Consider the following 21,721-nt stretch of genomic DNA (forward strand, 5'->3'; position numbering starts at 1 on the left):
ATTAATCAAATATATTCAAGATAAGTGCATTAGAGGTTACGAAAATATAATATTTTTAAAATGTACTCAAAGCACAGGTGCCATGACAACACCACTGACTTACAAGTGATAAATTCTGTCTGTTGAGTGTTAAACCACAGAAGGCTTGTTAGCGGTAGGAGAAGGAAGCCCCTTTTTTTTTTGCTATTCCTAGTGTAAACCACATGGGTCTCTCTCACAGGAAAGAGGAAAACAATTTTACTCTCAAGGACTGAGGTAGGGTTAGGCTGTAATTCAGGAAAACTATCCCTTGCCGAACGGCCTATGCCTGCTTGTGAAAGAGCCTAACCATCCTTCAACTTAAATACAAGTTGATGCGCCTAAGCATGGATCAAAGCCACTTGGTTTATCTTTAAGTTTTGTGTTAAACCCGCTGTTTGGTGCATAATTAAGACAAAATAAGCAAATGGTCGCCTGTTAATAACAAAAGCTGATGACCGTAATTTCCCGAATATAACGCACTTTTTTTCCCCAAAATCAACTTGTAAAATCATGGTGCGCATTATAAACGGGTACATGGATGGAGACAGAAAAATATATATTATATATACCGTATTTTTCAGACTATAAAGCTACGTTCATACTACAGGTCTTAATGCATGAATACGATTTTTTGTCATATCCGTTTTTTTGGCGTGCCCGTTCAGACTGCCTTTGTCCATTGAGACCGTTCAAGTATTACGCATGCGCACTAATTCGCAGTCCGACACGCGCTGAGCAAGAAGACCCGCATGCGCAGAAGCATCAAAACAAATGACACACGTCATCCGTCATTCCAGGGATATCATATTTTGCTTTTCAAAAGGAGGACACAAATAACAGACATAAATATTCCCCGTTTAGGCTTATATTCAAAGTTTATATGGATCGATAGCATGCACGCACTGTCGGTGCATGTCACACACACATACGGGCCGTTTGCCCCGACTCTCGGCCGTGTAGGCAATGTTGAAATATTGCTCACTTGGAGCAGAGAGAAAACTGAGCATTCTCAGGCTTATCCTCAACCCATTTTTATTTTTTATGACTGTTGTCAAGCCCTGCTCTTCACCAAAAGCTGTGGTCACTGCAAGCTAGGCGCTTATAACGCACAGCTGCATCGCTACGGTCGCGTCTCTCTCGCTATTTGATGACGTAATTGCTGCATGAAATCCGATTTGGGAGAGTGGACAGTACAGACCGCCGCGACAGTCTGGAAAAATTGTGGCCCAGATCGGATTTGAACCACATATGAAAGTGACCCAGATCGGATTTGAAATGGTCCAGTTCTATGCGACTTGTCACGTTCAGACCGTCAAGTTAATGCCTCACTCGAGTCGGAAAAACACGAAAAAATCGGATTCGTGCATTAAGACCTGTGGTATGAACGTAGCCTTAGTCGCAGTTTTTTTTCATAGTTTGGCTGGGGGTGCGACTTATACTCAGGAGCGACTTATGTGTGAAATTATTAACACATTATTATATTGTTTCACTTGTAATTTTGGTGTTTTGGAGTGACACGGAGGGTTTGGTAAACTTGTTAGCATGTTCTTTATGCTATAGTTATCTCAATAACTCTTAGTAGCTATGTTACGTTATCATACCGGCCACGTTCGCATTCTGCCTTTGGCAATGTGTGTTCAATCGTATTATTGACTTTTTTATATTGAAATGCATGCTTTTAGTTTGTGGCACTCGCACTTGTTTACGCGAAGAAGAGCACTCAGACGCCAGAAGAAGACTGACAGCTACGCAGCTCGGAGCGAGTGGGCGAGTTAGCGGAAAGAGGGGAAAAACACGGCAGAGAACCTACGTTCATTTTTTATGCTTGTAAAATATCTCTACAGAGGCAACGCCTGTGTGTATCATCTTTTCCGTTGTTGTTGTTGTTGTGTGTTTTCCACGCGCGATCAGACATTTATAGCCAGTTGTGTGGTTGTTTGAACTAAGTGCTACTGCTAGCGAACGCATGCTAACCGTTTGTGTCATTACTATAACAGCAGCTAATTGTTATTTATTTACGTTGATGCGAACGTTTTTGGTGTTGAGGATGAAATTGATTTGTATTGTTTCTATCTTTAGTTTCAATCTTCAAATGATAGTGTCATAACGACGGCCAAAATAAAGTCAGCAAATAATACGGACACCCAGCATCGTCATTTGGGAGTTTAGCTCGCTGTATAGCCAGGACCGAGCCGTAGCGTCCTGGTGAGGCCAGTACATTCATATTTCCTTGGTCATGCATCATTTAACATTATCATAGTGTACACTTATTGTTATTCTCTATTGTATTTTCATTTTAAATTGCCTTTCAAGATGACATATCTGTTCTATGTGTTCGATTTTATCAAGTAAATTTTCCCAAAAAATGCGACTTATACTCCGGTGCGACTTATATATATTTTTTTCCTTTTCGTTGGGCATTTCATGGCTGGTGCGACTTATACTAAGGTGCGACTTACAGTCCGAAAAATACGGTATTTATATAAACCGATTTTTTAAATTGACACGGCCACGTTGTGTTGAAGAAACTTATGGGGCGATCCGTTGCCGACCATTACGGTATGTGACGTCACCATTTTGTTTCGGTAATACTTCACTCTGACCGGCCGAATGATTTCGTCTGTGTTAAATTCTGCTTTTTTCACTCTTCATAAAGCACAGAATTTAGTTTCTTGAACTCATTTGAGTCAACGTTTATTGCAGCTCCGCAACTCGGACCATAACAAATGTAACAACACAGACTTCCTCACTGTTGCTCACTGTGGTCCACAGTGTGCTCAGGGAGCTTGTATGTTTGCTCAGACACATGAAAAATTCGAGGGAACATTGCCCGACACACCGGCTGAACTTGCCATCTCCGATTTGCACACGATTTTTGATTTATCTGCTACAACCCCTTGAATTCAAGATTTGCTGTGTAGACGGAAGACTGTTCCTTGGTAACCTGTTTCCCCAAGCTGCTTATTGTCAAAATCGTGACTTGATAAAATCAAGTGAACTGCTTTACAGCAGTTATTTATTTTTAATTTTTTTGTACCACATTATTCAATCCCTCGTTGCCCCCGCCTCCTCCGTTTGATCAGAGCCACAGTATGATGTCACAATGACAACTCTACGATGCCACCGGCCTTTTCTTTCATCCCTTTCCATCTCAGTTTTCAACTCGTGTTCTCGTCATTTTCTCAATTTATCAAAGACTAATGTCTGGATTCGTCTTCAAATATGTTAGAGCACATTCATTTGTCTTTGCTCTGTCTCTCAGTGACCCATGTCACTAATAGGTGGATATTTGTGGGTCCCAGCTCCTCGATATCAAGGAGAAAAAGCCAGTACTGGATGGAGGTCTATCTGGGATGAACTGCAAACCAAAACCTTCCAAATTTGATAAAAAAGCTCCTTCCCATCCAAATGAGCTTCAAAAAGCACTTGTGATCTGTAACCGAGGCCACCTTTATAATGTCCGAGTTCCATGTGAGGAGAGGCGTGAAGAAGCACTCTGTCTTTCAGCTTCTGAGTATGAGAGAATCCTAGCACGAGCTAGGGGCCCAAGTTTTTTGGCGAAGGAGAAGGAAAAAGAAGCTTTGGACAAGGCTTTGCAAAAGAAAAAGGAAGCAGCAGAAGAAAAGAAACGGCAGATGATTGAGAAGGATCGTTCCTCTATTAAGACGGATGTACAAACTGAAGCCATGTCTAAGAAGCAGGGATGTGAAAATTACCGGCACATGCGGCGTAAAGCCCAAATGGAGAGGGACAATCAGATTGTAAAGCTGGACTCGTGTATAGAGCGGTGCAAGATCGAGGCTGCGGTAGACACCCAATGCTTGTGGAAAAAGCAATGCGAGGCTGTGGCCCTTTCCAAAGACAAGGCCGAATTTGAACGGGAGCTCCAGGCTAATCAGGAGTTGCTCGTCAAGCACCAGGAGAAGGACAGGAGGCGCAAGGAGGAGGGACGCCACCATTTAGATGTACTATCAGAGCAGATAAGACACAATGAGCACACCGCGGCCGTCAAGCGTCGAGAGAAGCTATACGCGACTGAACACGTGAATGATGAGGTTCAACTTCAAAAAAAGTGCATCGACGAACTCAAGCAGGAGAGGCTAAAGAATTTCAGAGCTTCCGGGATTCCGGAAAAATACTACTTATATGCGGAGAGGAAGACTGCAAAAATCCGTGAAAGAAACGAGAAATTCCAGTACCATCCCCAATGATCTATCATACCTAACAAACATTTGAAGGACTGAGGTAGGCTGCACATGGAACAAAGCAATAGTATTTCTTAGACAAGCCGGCAACAGGTCAACAAAGACAATTTTCGGTGACAAATGACTGCAAATTTGTAAACAATGGATGTCATTTTAGTAAAGCTGGACAACAGCCTTTGATTAAAAGACCATGTAAATTACAGTGATATTACCATTAAATTGAAATTGTGTGTATTTGTTGATTACGTTTTTAAAAAACGGATAAACATTGATTTTTTGATTGATTGACTCAAATTTTTTATTCCAAACTGCGCTTATTTTATTCATCCATTCCACCCATCCATTATCTACCGCTTAAAGTGCATGTGACACCAAAAAGCATGTTTATTTCGTAATACACGCGGTATTTTATGCTCCTGAATGATATGGACCGCTTGGATGTGTGTGGAAGCGATCGCTATATTTATTTAGTTTTTTGAATCCCGCGCCATGAAAATGAGTGACTTCCGGCTTCGGTCTTGCATTGAGGAGGAGGGTGCGGTGATGTGTACGGTAGAAGGTGTCCTCTTCACTATACCGCGTACTGTTGTGTATGAGGACGGAGGATTCAGCTGATTTTGTGGATTAATACGTTTATTTTTCGCATCACGCCAGCCGAACGGCTGCAGAAAAATCATTCTGTATGAGGGAGAGGCGTATGCGCCTTTTTGGAGTTTCAAAAGGTTCCCATTCACCGTGGATATTGGCCAAATTAAGCCCGACGACTACTGTGGGACCATTGGACTTGCGAGGAAGTGAGTAAACATCTTGTTAAGTATTATGTCAAATATTAATACAGCTATTACAAAGTAAACACTACAAACTTTCTTTAAATAAAGGACTACTTACGTTTGATCATTGATAGGCATGTAAAAAGCTCTCCTCATGCACATTAGCAGCACATTAGCTGCACAACAACTGTAGCCACCCTCCTCCGGGGAACGAACTGTAAATTGCTCTCCGCCGGGCGGTTTGCCGATCCGCAAAGACAATCGGCAACCCAGTCGTCATGTCAAATAATCCAGGCTAGTTATGTGTGAGTCTGCTTTGAAGACTTTAAAACATCACTCGGTTTGGGTTAGCATGTTGGCTAGCTGTCACGCCTTTTGGTTTACATTCTCCGAAGCTGGGGAAGGGAAATGACATATGTCCGATTTAGGTGTCATAAAATATCGTTCGGGATGTGCGACAGTAAAGGTGAAGTCGACAGTTTTGACCATTATGGAGTAATTTTGCCATGTCGTCCTGAATAAATGCATTTTTATTATTTCATATTCCATTTAGCACAAGACTGTTATTTGTCATGACCATGCCATTTATTTAGCAATTAGGATAAAAAGAATATCCTGTAAAAATACAATGACATTTTGCAGCCCTCTTCGTTGCGTTTTCCTCGTTGTGAATAGTTCCCCCTCGATGAGCTGACTGGTCCTTCTCAAGCCATTTATATAGCTATTTGGGGAAAATACTTGGATAAAAAGAATATCCTGTAAAAATATTGGAGTAGAGAGACTGAAACAATGACATTTTGCAGCTCGCTTCGTCGCGTTTCCCTCGTTCTGAATAATTCCCTCTCAATGGGCTGAATAGTAAAACCGATAAGCCCAGTCTACCGCTGGCGTCATCCACCTGTTGGGAACGCTAAAGCCCTCTAATGGTAGGCGTGGCTAACCGGCAGATTAAAAGACTAATTTCTCGTCATCTGCGCTTGGCTAAATTGTTGTATATAGTCGAATCGTCTCAAAATATAATTCTAATTCACATAATAATGCCATTTAAGCCTTTTTTCCTCCTGTCGTATGCTCTTTAAACTGACTTAAACTGTCCCAGACTTTCCTCTACCCAGCCACTTTCAGCGGGGCGCATGGGCAGGGGTTGCGGGTCGTGCAGGTTGGTCCTGCCACACCCCGCCTCCCTTCCATGTACCTCGCCGGCGAGGTTACCTGACCGCCGGCCAATTCGGCCTACCAGGGGCCAGCCCGAAAGCTGCCGGTTTGGTCTAGCGTTTGGTCTACGGCAACAGCGCCGCCTGCACTCGTTTCCGGTTCTCCATTGTGTCCATACTTCCACCCACTCAGCGCGCTGGGGAGGACTGAGGACAGTCTGCGCCAATCGGCAGCCGCGCCGTTCCCCGTGGTGTGGGCGGGTTAATAGGTAACACTTTATTTGACAGCGGCGTCATAAGACTGCTATAAGACCGTCATTATTATGACTAAGGCTGTCAAAAATTATCGCGTTAACGGGCGGTAATTAATTTTTTAAATTAATCACGTTAAAATTTGACGCAAGTAATGCACATTCCCCGCTCAAACAGATTAAAATGACAGCACAGTGTCATGGCCACTTGTTTCTTGTGTTTTTTGGCTTTTTGTCGCCCTCTGCTGGCGTTTGGGTGCGACTGATTTTATGGGTTTAAGCGCCATGAGCATTGCGTAATTATTGACATCAACAATGGCGAGTTACTAGTTTATTTTTTGATTGAAAATTTTACAAATTTTATTAAAACGAAAAAATTAAGAGGGGTTTTAATATAAAATTTCTCTAACTTGTATTAACATTTATCTTTTAAGAACTACAAGTCTTTCTATCCATGGATCGCTTTAACAGAATGTTAATGTTAATGCCATCTTGTGGATTTATTGTTATAATAAACAAACACAGTACTTATGTACAGTATGTTAAATATATGTATCCGTCTTGTGTCTTTATATTCCAACAATAATTTACAGAAAAATGTCATATTTTATAGATGGTTTGAATTGCGATTAATTACAATTAATTTTTAAGCTGTGATTAACTCGATTAAAATTTTTAATCATTTGACTGCCCGAATTATGACATGACATTATCATGGGAATTATCGAATGCTTATGGCAGATTAGCAAATTATGTCACTCAATTTATGTCCAGCTCGGATCTTTTACAGCCATTCAAAAGGGAGCTAATTTGCCGGATGACATGAAATGACATCTGTCATAAGCATGCATTAACTCATTTGCTCCCAAAAACGTATAAATACGTTCTATTTTTAATTGTTACAGTGTCTCAATACAAATACATGTACCGTTACACTCTTAACTTAAATCCTCACTTATTTTTTTAGACCGTTTGAGGCACAGCTCAGGTATTTTAATTTATTTCTAAATAGAATTGCAATCCTGCGTAGTTTGAAGAAACACTCTGGAATTTTATTTTGTATTCGCATTTAATGCTCCTTTGAAAGCGTAATCTTAGCAAGCCTTTGTTTTACATCTCCTAAAATTGATTCTGCAACACATTAAATGTTCCTAATCCAATTACTCGATTATCTCAAGTAAAAAATTTAGGGTTGTTCCGATCATGTTTTTTTGCTCCCGATCCGATCCCGATTGTTTTAGTTTGAGTATCTGCCGATCCCGATATTTCCCGATCCGATTGCTTTTTTTTGCTCCCTATTAATTCCAATCATTCCCGATAATTTTTCCCGATCATATACATTTTGGCAATGCATTAAGAAAAAAATGAATAAAACTCGAACGAAAATATACATTCAACATACAGTACATAAGTACTGTATTTGTTTATTATGATAATAAATCCTCAAGAAGGCATTTACATTATTAAAATTCTTTCTGTGAGAGGGATCCACGGATAGAAAGACTTCTTAAAGAATTCTTAAAGGATAAATGTGACTTTGTATATTGTGACTAAATATTGCCATCTAGTGTATTTGTTGAGCTTTCAGTAAATGATACTGTAGCCATGCCCAAATGCATGATGGGAAGTGCAACCATGACTGTGCGTAGTGGTACCAAATGATATATCATCTCTGCGTTGGGAAATAACATAGGGTGTTAGAAAAAGATTAACTACCTTACTTCCCCACATTGCTTCCCACAATATTTCTAATTGTTGAGAGGGGGATTGGAAGGCTTTAGCCAATTAAAAAAAGGCTTCAAAGGCTGCCAAAATTCTCTCTACTAATTTTAGGTTGCCTTTTAGCTCTATGTATATGTAAAATGGTGCCATTATAGATTGAACGCGACAATGCGTGAGTGGGTAGTGCAGCGCATGTGTTGATTGCGTTAAATGTTTTAGTGTTATTACCGCCGTCAATCCGATAAATTTGACAGCCCTACTTTAAGCCAAAACTAAAGACTCTGGATGAGTGTAAGACATTTTGTCTGTAACGTTAAATACAATTAGAAAACGATTTAATTAAAATATATACAGTTGTGGACAAAAGTTTATATACACTTGTGAAGAACATAATGTCATGGCTTTCTTGAGTTTCCAGTTATTTCTACAACTGATTTTTCTCCGATAGAGTGATTGGAACAGATACTTCTTTGTCACAAAAAACATTCATGAAGTTTGGCTCGTTTATGACTTTATTATGGGTTAACAGAAAAAGTCATCAAATCTGCTGGGTCAAAAATATACATACAGCAACACGAATTAGCAATTTCTTGTGAGTGATTATTGACTTGAACAATCATTGACTTGAACAAGTCAGGAAAGTCTCTTGGAGCCATTTCAAAGCAGCTGCAGGTCCCAAGAGCAACAGTGCAAACAATTGTTTGTAAGTATAAAGTGCATGGCACTGTTTTGTCACTGCCACAATCAGGAAGAAAACGTAAGCTATCACCTGCTGCTGAGAGAAAATTGGTCAGGAGGGTGAAGATTCAACCGAGAATCACCAAAAAGCAGATCTGCCAAGAATTAGAAGCTGCTGGAACACAGGTGTCAGTGTCCACAGTCAAGCATGTTTTGCATCTCCATGGACTGAGAGGCTGCCGTGCAAGAAGGAAGCCCTTGCTCTAAAAGCGGCACCTTAAGGCTCGACTGAAGTTTGCTGCTGATCACATGGACAAAGATAAGACCTTCTGGAGGAAAGTTCTGTGGTCAGACGAAACAAAAATCGAGCTGTTTGGCCACAATGCCCAGCAATATGTTTGGAGGAGAAAAGGTGAGGCCTTTAACCCCAAGTACACCATGCCTAACGTCAAACACGGTGGTGGTAGCATTATGCTGTGGGGCTGTTTTGCTTCCAATGGAACTGGTGCTTTACAGAGAGTAAATGGGATAATGAAGGAGGAGGATTACCTTCAAATTCTTCAAGATAACCTAACGTCATCAGCCCGAAGATTGGGTCTTGGGCGCAGTTGGGTGTTCCAACAGGACAATGACCCCAAACGCACATCAAAAGTGGTAATGGAATGGCTAAATCAGGCTAGGATTAAGGTTTTCGAATGGCCTTCCCAAAGTCATGACTTAAACCCCATTGAGAACTTGTGGACAATGCTGAAGAAACAAGTCCATGTCAGAAAGCCATCAAATTTAACTGAACTGCACCAATTCTGTCAAGAGGAGTGGACAAAGATTCAACCAGAAGCTTGCCAGAAGCTTGTGGATGGCTACCAAAAGCGCCTAATTGAAGTCAGAATGGCCAAGGGACTTGTTACCAAATATTAGCGCTGCTGTATGTATATTTTTGACCCAGCAGATTTGATCACTTTTTTCTGTTCACCCATAATAAAGTCATAAAAGAACCAAACTTCATGAATATTTTTTGTGACAAAGAAGTATCTGTTCCAATCACTCTATCAGAGAAAAATCAGAGTTGTAGAAATAACTGGAAACTCAAGAGAGCCATGACATTATGTTCTTCACAAGTGTATGCAAACGTTTGACCACAACTGTATATATATATATTAAAAAAGGCATGTCCAATATTTTTTTGCCGATTCCAATACTTTGAAAATGACGTGATCGGACCCAATCGATCTGTAAAAAAAATTGATGAATTAATCGATGACTAAAATAATCAATAGGAGCAGCCCTAATCACAAGAGCAATCAGCAACGTTATTAGCGGAACATTTTGTTTTTTAAGGAAAATGTGCACAGCATGCCGGTTTAAAAGACAATTATCATGCTTATTATTCATTAAGATCAGTCATTGCGTGTTGCTCACCGTATGCGGTCCATTTCCTGGGATATTAGGTTCCACTGAGTTGATATATAGGTTGATTAACCAAACCCACAGAAAACCGTTTGCCACTTAGTTGGTACCAAGTTTTCAATGCTCCCATTTGTGCACATGGTGCTCTTAATGCATTGTTCATTTTTTAGAAAGTAGGCATCCAATCTCACACCCACAAAATAAAATAAGATACGCATTTGCAATCTTTAGAATTTGGCTGCAAAACCAACAGATCTTATGTAAGTGATGTCACGATACACCTCAGATACAAAGGCAACTGTGACCTCATAGTGATGTTGAGAGTATACTGATATACTGGTATTATGATGTCACCAATCATCTCTTATGTAAAGTCGAGAATATTGACTCATAGTCTTTATGTGTTGACATCACATTCGAATGAACGGACAAGAGGAGACACAGACAAGGACAAAAATTGGAATTAAAACCGAATTAGAGCTATATTTGTTGGTTGCCTCGGATTATTAACCATGAGTGCAGCCGCAACCTTGAGGAGGCAAAGCCGGTACCGCAGCAAAGAACCGCCCGTGCAGGTCGAGCGAGGTTTATATGGGACGGAGTCCAACCCTAGGGTTCCTTTGAAGCGAATGCTTCCAAAAAAGACGATTATAATCTGCAACCATGGCTTCATATACAATGTCAGAGTCCCGCGTGATGAGCGCTATCCACAAACGATGAGTCTTTCGCAAGCCGAGCACGACCGGATACTTGCAAACGCCAGGGGCCCGACTATTCTCGACAAGGAGTTGGATACGTATACAAAGGCGGTGATAAAAAAGAAAGCGGATATAAAGGCCGCAGAGGCAAGAAAGTCTCAGATCATTGAGAAGGACCTTCTAGCCTTCCAGCAAGAGGAGGAGCTGGAGCTGCAGTCAGGAAAGCTTGCGTACGACCAAATGAGGGCAAAAGCTGTGCTCAAACAGGACAATTCCATCAGAAAGATCGACAGGTGGATCATGAATAGTAAAATCCAGGCAGAACGTGACAAGCAGCTGGTGTGGAAAAAGCGCTGTGAGGATATCGAGATTGCGAAAGAGAAAGCCGAGTTTGACCGTGTGCTAAAGTGTACACAGGAGGCTATACGCAAAGAGAAGGAGAAGGAAAAGAAGCGATCGAGGGACGCGTACGAGCATTTGGAGAGCATCAAGAAGCAGGTGAGGGATCGTGAACAAGCGGCCCTTAGGAAACGGACCGAGAGGCACTACGAGTTCAACCTCGCGAAAGACAAGATTCAGGAGAAGTCTCTCTGGCTGAATGAATGTAAGGAAGAGAGACTTCAAGAACTTAAAGCTTGCGGGATCCCGGACAGGTACTGCAGGTATGTAAGGAGGAAAGCCAGAGAAGAAGCCGCCCATCCCAATCAATACCAGTACCATTCATGTGATACGTTTGATCAATTACCACGATGGACAAACAACTCTGTTAAAAAGCATAAAGAGCAGGAAGAGCCACTAAATCCTTTCCCAGCCTTACCACCGATCTCCTTGAAGGATACACCGGAAGGAGGAGATGTGAACTGAAAGCCTTTTTCGTCGATATCTTTAACTGACCTCGTCACTCCGACACCCCTTTTCACCTCTGTACCACCTTTTTCCGCAACCAAAGAGAGGTGACACAGATCGGTGAAGATATTACAAAAAAGGACTGTCAGTTAAAAAATGATCAACACCAAAATCAGGTGATTTTTATATTAAAATGTGCAATTTGAATTGTACAGCAGCAAATACTAAAGGGAAATGTAGTAAGTATGCTTTGAGAAGTCCCCGGGTTATGAACGAATTCCGTTCCTACGCTGGCGACGTAACCCGAATTAACTCGCTAAGTGACCCTAAATCTCAAAATAACTATCCAAAAACATGCATTATACGTCATTGTACTCTCCTCGCAGAGATATTGGAGCTAAGTCCTAGCTAGACAGCAAATTTATTCAGCTGCTCGTGACATCAACACTTGCCGAATGCAACTAAAATAAAAATGAAATCAAATCAGTTTCTTCTTCAATAACAGCAACTCAAATTTGTGTCTATAGCTAGCTGCTGATGCAGCAATAAGAATCCACACAAACGATTAGCATGTATCAGTTAGCTATCATTTATCGCCTCAAGTATTTGACCACATTTGGAAGCGTGCAATAAACAGAACAAAAGGTTTTATATACAGGTGTTGCCTCTGTGGATTCTTCACAAGCAGCAAATGTGCGTGCAGGCTTGCAGATGTGATATTTCACACCTCTCTCTCTCACTCAGCTGCGTGACTTCTTCGTGTGAACAAATGTGGTCTTCTTCGTGTGCACAAATATTTTCTTCGTGTGTACATGTGCTCTTACTCGAGTATGGAAGTAGGCATGTGCCGGTGTCGATTTTGATGGTATGATAACTTTAAGCAAAACAAAAACAAACAAAAAAACGTGGTTTCACGATATTGCAAATATAGCTCTAAAATGTGTTATATTGAGATGTATGGGTTGAGAAAGAATTTTTTTCCCTCCAATAAACAGGATTAAAAAAAATTTTTCACAACACATTTGTAAATTGGAACATCAACATGAATATAAATAGCAAAAAAAAAAAAAAATAACGCAAATATTTAAAATAAATTTGAAATAAATTGAACTTACACACCAAAGACTGTCATATATTGACGCGACACGGGGCACGGGGCCAATTAATACGGGGCCTATCTCCGTCAAAGCTGACCGAGTGGAAACGCAAAGAGCTTTTAACGTTGAAAATTCTTGTGAATAAATGCTTAAATTCCTGAATTCTTTATAGATATGAACGTAAATCACAAAACTCGATTCTTGGATAAAAGTAAAAAAAAACAAAAAAACAGGCAGTTAGGAGATATTTTACGTAATTATTGCGAATTATGACGCCAATGCTGTAGCGGTTAATTTCTCTTATTGATTTATTTCACGTTTCAAAATGGATGCATGGTACGAAAAATACAATCATTACCTGGAATCCTCGAACAAATCACTCCTGAGACAATCCTACCTGTTTGTATGCGGTACAGCTTTCGTACTTTTTCAACCTAAATCCGGTGTTGGATCGCTGCATGTGTTTGAGAATGGCCTAGACTGACTTCGCCCGCCTTAAGCGGAGTGTGGGACGGCCCCCTACTTGAAGGCGTGGCGCAGTGTCTGGGGAATTTTATGTAAAACACATACCACGACTATTATTAATTAGTTGAATATTAATGGAGAGCGAGAGCAAGAGACAGCGCACGTGTGTATGACTCATATCATTATTTACACATTATATACACGCACACACCTCTCAACACAGAAAGTTGCCGGACAGAAAAAACACCACAGGCTGTATTATGAAAATGTTATTTTGAACAGATGTTTACATTGGCGGAAGACTTTACAAGAGTAGGCTAATGGTAGAGAGGAAACTAGCCGTCTTAGCATACTAACAAGCCACATGATAGTTTTTGTTTTACCATCGATAGCCACACTAATCACGCTGGAGTAGTTTCACCACCTTCAGCCATTGTGTCTAATCTACAACACAGTGACAGAGGTTTCTCCGACAGAGCAACAATCGGAGGGGGAGGGGTGAGCGCTACTTCTCCAAGCCATGGATTTCTCGCTGCATTTTTGGGACATAAAAAATAGCTAATACCGCACTATGGTATGACGGAAAATTTTAGTGGTTTCGAAACTACGACGTTTTCATACCACGGTTAACCTTGAAACCGGTAACAAGCACATGCTTGTAGGGAAGTACTACCTACTCAATGCTTCCTGTACCAAAATAAAAGCATGCATCACAAAACAAAAGTCAACATTATTTAAAAAAAAAAAAAAAAAAAAAAAAAAATGGCAGACGAAACTCGGGTGTCACTAACTCGAAATCACGTTGGGTACGTCATAACCCGGGGACAACCTTTATTTATATTGCTTTATTGTGTGGGATGATATTGATATTTCATACAATAATGTTGAATACATCATTATCTGATTTAACAGTACATACCTTTATTTAGAAGAGTTTTTTAAACTATTAGTGGAATTAATTTAACAACAAGTTTGTTACTATGGTTGACAGTGGTGCGGAACTGCACTGCCGCATCCAATGAGGTGACCTGAAATTTTGGGTGACCTATATCTACCTCTACCGGCGGAGGAAGTGGTGTTTTTGTCCGTCTTAGTATGTACGTATGTTTTGATACCAGCACATTAAATACATTTTTTAATTTTTTAATTATAACAAATGTATTGGTGTTTGGTGTGATGTTTTGAAAAGACGAGTAGAATCTATCTGTACTTCAACAGCTGTAGCGATAAGTTACACTAAACATAACATGTACCGTAGTTTTTGGACTATAAGTCGCACCTGAAGAGGGGAAAAAAACGCATTAATCTCCAGAATATCGTTTTCTTTTCAGTACCATTTTGTTCAGCCCTTCTCAGTTGTTTCTACCTGTTTTTATAAGTTACCACCAATGTTGAAACACAGGCCTTGAGCGCCCTCTTGCGGATTAGCGTGAAAATAATGTGTGAAATGATGTTATAATGTGTAAATTAGAGATGTCCGATCACGTCATTTTCAAAGTATCGGAATCTGCAAAAAAATATTGGCCATGCCTTTTTTTAATATATACATATTTTTTAATTAAATCATTTTCTAATTGTATTTAACGTTACAGACATAATATGTTACACTCATCCAGAGTCTTTAGTTTAGGCTTAAGGTAGGGTTATTAAATGTATCCCGATAACAGCGGTAATTAATTTTTTTAAAAATGTATCACGTTAAAATATTTAACGCAATTAATGCACGCACTGCACGACCCACTCACGCATCGTCACGCTCAATCTGTAATGGCACCGTTTTATCTATATAGAGCGATAAAAGGCAGCGTAAAATGAGTAGAGTGAATTTTGGCAGCCTGCGAGCGTTTTTTTAATTGGCTAAAGCCTTACAATCCCTCTCCCTACGTTTAGAAATATCATGGGAAGCAATGTGGGGAAGCAAGGTAGCAATTGATCTTTTTCTTGAAACCATGTTATTTACCAATGCAGAGAAGATATATCAATTGGTAGCACTACGCACAGTCATGGTTCCACTTCCCATCATGCATTTGGGCATGGTTACAGTATCATTTACTGAAAGCTCAACAAATACACTAGATGGCAATATTTAGTCACAATATACAAAGTCACAAGTCTTTCTATCTGTGGATCCCTCTCACAGACAGAATGTTAATAACGTAAATGCCATCTTGAGGATTTATTGTCATAATAAACAAATACAGTACTTATGTACTGTATGTTGAATGTATATATTCGTCCGAGTTTTATTCATTTTTTTCTTAAAGCACTGCCAAAATGTATATGATCGGGGAAAATTATCGCAAATGATTGGAATTGAATCGGGAGCAAAAAAAAGCAATTCGGATGGGGAAATATCGGGATCGGCAGATACTCAAACTAAAACGATCGGGATCGGATCGGGAGCAAAAAAACATGATCGGAACAACCCTAGTGTAAATAATATCACACATGAATTGCTTAAGTCGCATCCATGGCGAAACTATGGAAAAAACTTAATAGTCCGAAAAATACGATACATTGTCTTCATTGGGGATTTTGCTTAATTTTGTATAGTCATGCCGACATGGACTTAGAAAGTCCAAAAAAATACGGCAAGTATATTACACTCAAATCAAAAGTGGAGATGTACCTTCTAGAACAGAAAATGTTTATTTTCAGTTTTTATAGATCATGTATAAAAAATTGCATATGTCAAATGTTCGCAAACTTACCAATTAAATTCATATTCTAACTTGGAAGCTTTCCTTTCACATTCAACAGGGAAAATCTTAATTCAAACTGTTCAGACTTATCTTTTGCAAATTATTACCCCTTTGTAAGGAGATCACAACGCAATTTGTTCCCATGGAGCCAAAACAAATTCTGAAACATTTCCTTTAAGCTGTTGAGAAGCCAAACTGTAGCTTATTCACTCAAATAATTTCACAGGTGACAACCATTCAAGATTTGGTTTATTTCTGTCTTTTCAGTTTCCATGGTATTTTTGCAAAGGCAGAATTAAAGTTTATTGTAGGTATGTCTAAAGCCAACCAGTGAATGGATTCTCGGAATAATAAGAAAGAAGAATTTTTGAATATAATGACTCAGTTAAAGATGATTTGAAAGTAACATTTACTTGCCACCATGTCAAAATGTTAATTGCAACCATTTCTTTGCGATGCTTAAACTTCATACATACACTATACAACATACCTCGGATTTCCCTCGGCTGAAGCAAGCTCCCTTTGTGAACTCATCACAGTGCCACTCGGCCTCCTGCAGAGGGGAAAAAAAAGAATCATCAGCTTTCACAAAAAAACGTTCCGTTATCAATCATCAAGGAGAGTTTAAAAAAAAAAAAAAAAGTGAGAACACCAGGAAAATAATGGATGACCCACATAACCTCCAACCTACATTTTTACAGGTAGGAAGGTGACAAAAATAGCAGTTATAAAATGAAAATGACAAACCACACGAATGAGTTTGCTGTGCTACCTTCGACACTAATCTCAGAACATCTGATCATATAGTGTTGTGTTGTAGAGTTGTCTAATGAGAGGCGTGCAAAATGCTCGATTCTCAGATTATTCGTAATTCGGCCGTGGAAGATTTGAGAACGATTCACAAACATCCAAATTCTGATTATTGAATTATACCAGGTAAAGCAGAACTAAAACACTCAGCGCGGTCTTCAGGACGCAATGAGGAACGGACCGAGAGTAAATATCATGTTCAACTCAGGCCGCTAGATAAAAAAAACAATACCCGACTTCGGCCGATATACAATGGCCAAACAAACAATGCCCAGTTGCTAGTTGCTACAACAGCCAGCCTATACGCAGACTATGCAGCTGCTTAGGGCCCCTGACCACTAGGGGCCCCCCCAATCTGGCAATTGTTTTATTTTTATTTTATTTTGTTTACTACAGTTTGCTTTATTTGACTTTTGTGAGTTTTGATACTTGATTACAAGCTAAAAAAAAAAAAAAATTCTTCCTTAACGTCTTTCTTTCCACTTTTAGAAAAAGGTTTGGCGCTATCTACTGTAACTACTGACAATCATTTGGGGTGACAAGTTTGAAGTATGCAGTGCAACAAAATCCGATTAATATACAAAATATGGATGTATGGGTTGGATTGTATTTATGGGTTTCACAGTACACTGTGACGAAAAAGGGCCAAAAATAGGTGCCCTTTTGCATTATTTTGCTTAGGGCCCCCAAATGGCCTGTGCTACAAACATACGGCCACGTATTGCTACGGTACATATCAAATAAATACAGGGGGCAAATAAGTATTTAGTCAACCACTAATTGTGCAAGTTCTCCCACTTGAAAATATCAGACAGGCCTGTAATTGTCAACATGGGTAAACCTCAACCATGAGAGACCGAATGTGGGAAAAAAACAAAACAAAACAGAAAATCACATTCTTTGATTTTTAAAGAATTTATTTGCAAATCATGGTGGAAAATAAGTATTTGGTCAATACCAAAAGTTCATCTCAATACTTAGTTATGTACCCTTTTGCTGGCAATAACAGAGGCCAAACATTTTCTGTAACTCTTCACAAGCTTTTCACACACTGTTGCTGGTATTTTGGCCCATTCCTCCATGCAGATCTCTAGAGCAGTGATGTTTTGGGGCTGTTGTTATTTTATATATTTTATATAGGGCTGTCAAAACTATCACGTTAACGGGCGGTAATTAATTTTTTAAATTAATCACGTTAAAATATTTGACGCAATTGACGCACATGCAACACACAAGTGAAATGCCCACATGTTAATTTTGTTTTATGCTCCCCTCTGCTGGCGCTTGGGTGCGACTGATTTTATAGGCTTCAGCACCCATGAGCATTGTGTAAGTAATTATTGACATCAACGATGACGGGCTACGAGTTTATTTTTTTATTGTAATTTTTACAAATTTTATTAAAACGAAAACATTAAGAGGGGTTTTAATATAAAATTTCTATAACTTGTACTAACATTTATCTTTTAAGAACTACAAGTCTTTCTATCCATGGATCGCTTTAACAGAATGTTAAAAATGTTAATGCCGTCTTGTTGATTTATTGTTATAATAAACAAATACAGTCCCTATGTACCGTATGTTGAATGTATGTATCCATCTTGTGTCTTATCTTTCCATTCCAACAATAATTTACAGAAAAATATGGCATATTTTATAGATGGTTTGAATTGCGATTAATTGCGATTAATTAATTTTTAAACTGTAATTAGCTCGATTAAAAATTTTAATCGTTTGACAGCCCTAATTTTATATATAAATATATTTTATAGATGGTTTGAATTGAGATTAATTACGATTAATTAATTTTTAAGCTGTAATTAACTTGATTAAAAATTTTAATCGTTTGACAGCCCTACTTCAAATTTAAACATTGGTCTCGTGTGATGTAGGGATGAATCTTCTGTTAAATCTTCGTTTATTAGTGTCCACATGATGGCACCACAAACGCAGAATTTGCACATCTCTCTCGGAGCAGTTTTCAAGAACCCTCGTTTCAATGTGCGTGTGCGTGTGGATGATGGGCCAAATCGTAGAAAAAGTTCTTTTTGTCAAATACCCTACGTGTAGACATGGCCAAAAAGAGATGCGATTAGGCGGGGTGGAGTGTACACAAATCAGTAGTGTGAGGTGTAAAACCCAGTAATATGTTAAATCACCTGTATGTGTGGATATGTTTACATCCTATTCTATGATGCCTGATCGCTAATTCTGGCACAGACGTTCTCTATAGTACTTCAATGTGTCTAATTGCACCCATTCATGCATGAATCCCATCAGATGTGTGATAGTCCAGCAGACAAGTGGAAATGCTGGGAGGGGTCTGTCCCACGGTCATGGTCTCTCCCCTGCCAATCGGGGGGGGGTGTCACTGTATCCCATCCCTCCTCCCGCAGCTCCAGCAAAGGGGCCGCCGCCATCCCCCCGGGACATAGGGTGGTCACTTAGTGACCATCCGGGCACCCATTAACAGGCCTTCAGGGAAGGGATGAGGGGGACATCGTTTTTAAATACTGTATTGGCCCGAATATAAGACGGCCCTGATTATAATACGACCCCCTCTTTTTCAAGACTCAAGTTTGAAAAAAAGACTTTTTGAACACCAAATTAATTTTTATACAGAAAATAATTACAGTACATCTGAAACAAATGATTATAACAATATATTTGAGAGAAAAAGCATGTTATTTTGCCTCGTTCAAATCTTAATATCTGAACATTTAAATATGTAAACTAAAGTACAATCACATTGGTAAATGAATGGCCTCTAGTTTTTGAAATGTAAATAAACCAATCTATTGCGATAAAACAACAAAATTGCAATAACTGCATTAACCATATGGGGTTTGCTTTGGTCTGGGGAGTCAAGTTCAGCATTTGCTTCAATGATATCTGGCGCCATCTAGCGTCGTGAATGGTATACTGTCTAGACCCTGAATATAAGACGACCCCCACTTTTTCAGTCTTATTTCAAAGCAAAAAAAACACCCTCTTACAGTTGTGGTCAAAAGTTTACATACACTTGTGAAGAACATAATGTCATGGCTCTCTTGAGTTTCCAGTTATTTCTACAACTCTGATTTTTCTCCGATAGAGTGATTAGAACAGATACTTCTTTGTCACAAAAAACATTCATGAAGTTCTGTTCTTTTATGACTTTATTATGGGTTAACAGAAAAAGTGATCAAATCTGCTGGGTCAAATATATACATACATGGATCTGAAAAAGCGAATCATTGACTTGAACAAGTCAGGAAAGTCACTTGGAGCCATTTCAAAGCAGCTGCAGGTCCCAAGAGCAACAGTGCAAACAATTGTTTGTAAGTATGAAGTGCATGGCACTGTTTTGTCACTGCCACGATCAGGAAGAAAACTCAAGCTATCACCTGCTGCTGAGAGAAAATTGGTCAAGAGGGTGAAGATTCAACCGAGAATCACCAAAAAGCAGATCTGCCAAGAATTAGAAGCTGCTGGAACACAGGTGTTAGTGTCCACAGTCAAGCGTGTTTTGCATCTCCATGGACTGAGAGGCTGCCGTGCAAGAAGGAAGCCCTTGCTCCAAAAGCGGCACCTTAAGGCTCGACTGAAGTTTGCTGCTGATCACATGGACAAAGATAAGACCTTCTGGAGGAAAGTTCTGTGGTCAGACGAAACAAAAATCGAGCTGTTTGGCCACAATGCCCAGCAATATGTTTGGAGGAGAAAAGGTGAGGCATTTAACCCTAAGTACACCATGCCTACCGTCAAGAACGGTGGTGGTAGTATTATGCTGTGGGGCTGTTTTGCTTCCAATGGAACTGGTGCTTTACAGAGAGTAAATGGGATAATGAAGAAGGAGGATTACCTTCAAATTCTTCAAGATAACCTAACGTCATCAGCCCGAAGATTGGGTCTTGGGCGCAGTTGGGTGTTCCAACAGGACAATGACCCCAAACGCACATCAAAAGTGGTAATGGAATGGCTAAATCAGGCTAGAATTGAGGTTTTCGAATGGCCTTCCCAAAGTCCTGACTTAAACCCCATTGAGAACTTGTGGACAATGCTGAAGAAACAAGTCCATGTCAGAAAGCCATCAAATTTAACTGAACTGCACCAATTCTGTCAAGCGGAGTGGTCAAAAATTCAAACAGAAGCTTGCCAGAAGCTTGTGGATGGCTACCAAAAGCGCCTAATTGAAGTGAAAATGGCCAAGGGACATGTTACCAAATATTAGCTCTGCTGTATGTATATTTTTGAACCAGCAGATTTGATCACTTTTTCTGTTCACCCATAATAAAGTCATAAAAGAACCAAACTTCATGAATGTTTTTTTGTGACAAAGAAGTATGTGTTCCAATCACTCTATCGGAGAAAAATCAGTGTTGTAGAAATAACTGGAAACTCAAGAGAGCCATGACATTATGTTCTTCACAAGTGTATGTAAACTTTTGACCACAACTGTATATTCGGGCCAATACGGTACTTTTGTCAGCCGATATTACTGGCTACCCAACATTATCGGGTACAGTTGTGCTCAAGACGGTTGAGAAAAGTTGGTCTTATTTAGGCTTTGGACTGGTGGGTAGGGGTGAGTTAATATTGGTCTGTCAAGAGTAGAATATATATATTTTTTTATGTCTAACATTGAACCACCTTTATAATAGACTAACTTTAATAACCTTAAAAATATATATATTTTTTTTAATATTTAAAATGATTTTTGGGGGGGCGTTATAGCTCCTAGAAGTCTTGGTCTGTTCTGGTCTCCGACAAGTCTTGGTTCATATAGTGTGGTCTTGAGCACAACACTGTCATTACATTCTCTCTACCCTCAGCTCCATGTGTGAACACAAATACCACAACAGTATAATACAAGTTTTTAAGACACGTTAAATACAGACGCACAATCCAATTAA

The 21,721-nt window shown here is 39.6% G+C and overlaps 1 protein-coding gene across 5 annotated transcripts in view; it reads right to left on the reverse strand.

Moving 5' to 3' along the window:
• The window catches only part of sema5a (sema domain, seven thrombospondin repeats (type 1 and type 1-like), transmembrane domain (TM) and short cytoplasmic domain, (semaphorin) 5A), a 327,060-nt gene that overhangs the window by 135,275 nt on the left and 170,064 nt on the right, over positions 1-21,721 (reverse strand). For all 5 annotated transcript variants that reach the window (XR_009061597.1, XM_057823814.1, XM_057823813.1 and 2 more), the window contains one exon: positions 16,507-16,569. Coding sequence is in view for 4 of the 5 variants with exons in the window: in XM_057823814.1 (XP_057679797.1) it covers positions 16,507-16,569 (63 nt within the window). In the remaining variant the exon portion in view is untranslated. The remainder of the gene's footprint in view (positions 1-16,506; positions 16,570-21,721) is intronic.

Source organism: Corythoichthys intestinalis, chromosome 20 (assembly GCF_030265065.1).
Source record: "Corythoichthys intestinalis isolate RoL2023-P3 chromosome 20, ASM3026506v1, whole genome shotgun sequence".
NCBI lineage: Eukaryota > Metazoa > Chordata > Actinopteri > Syngnathiformes > Syngnathidae > Corythoichthys > Corythoichthys intestinalis.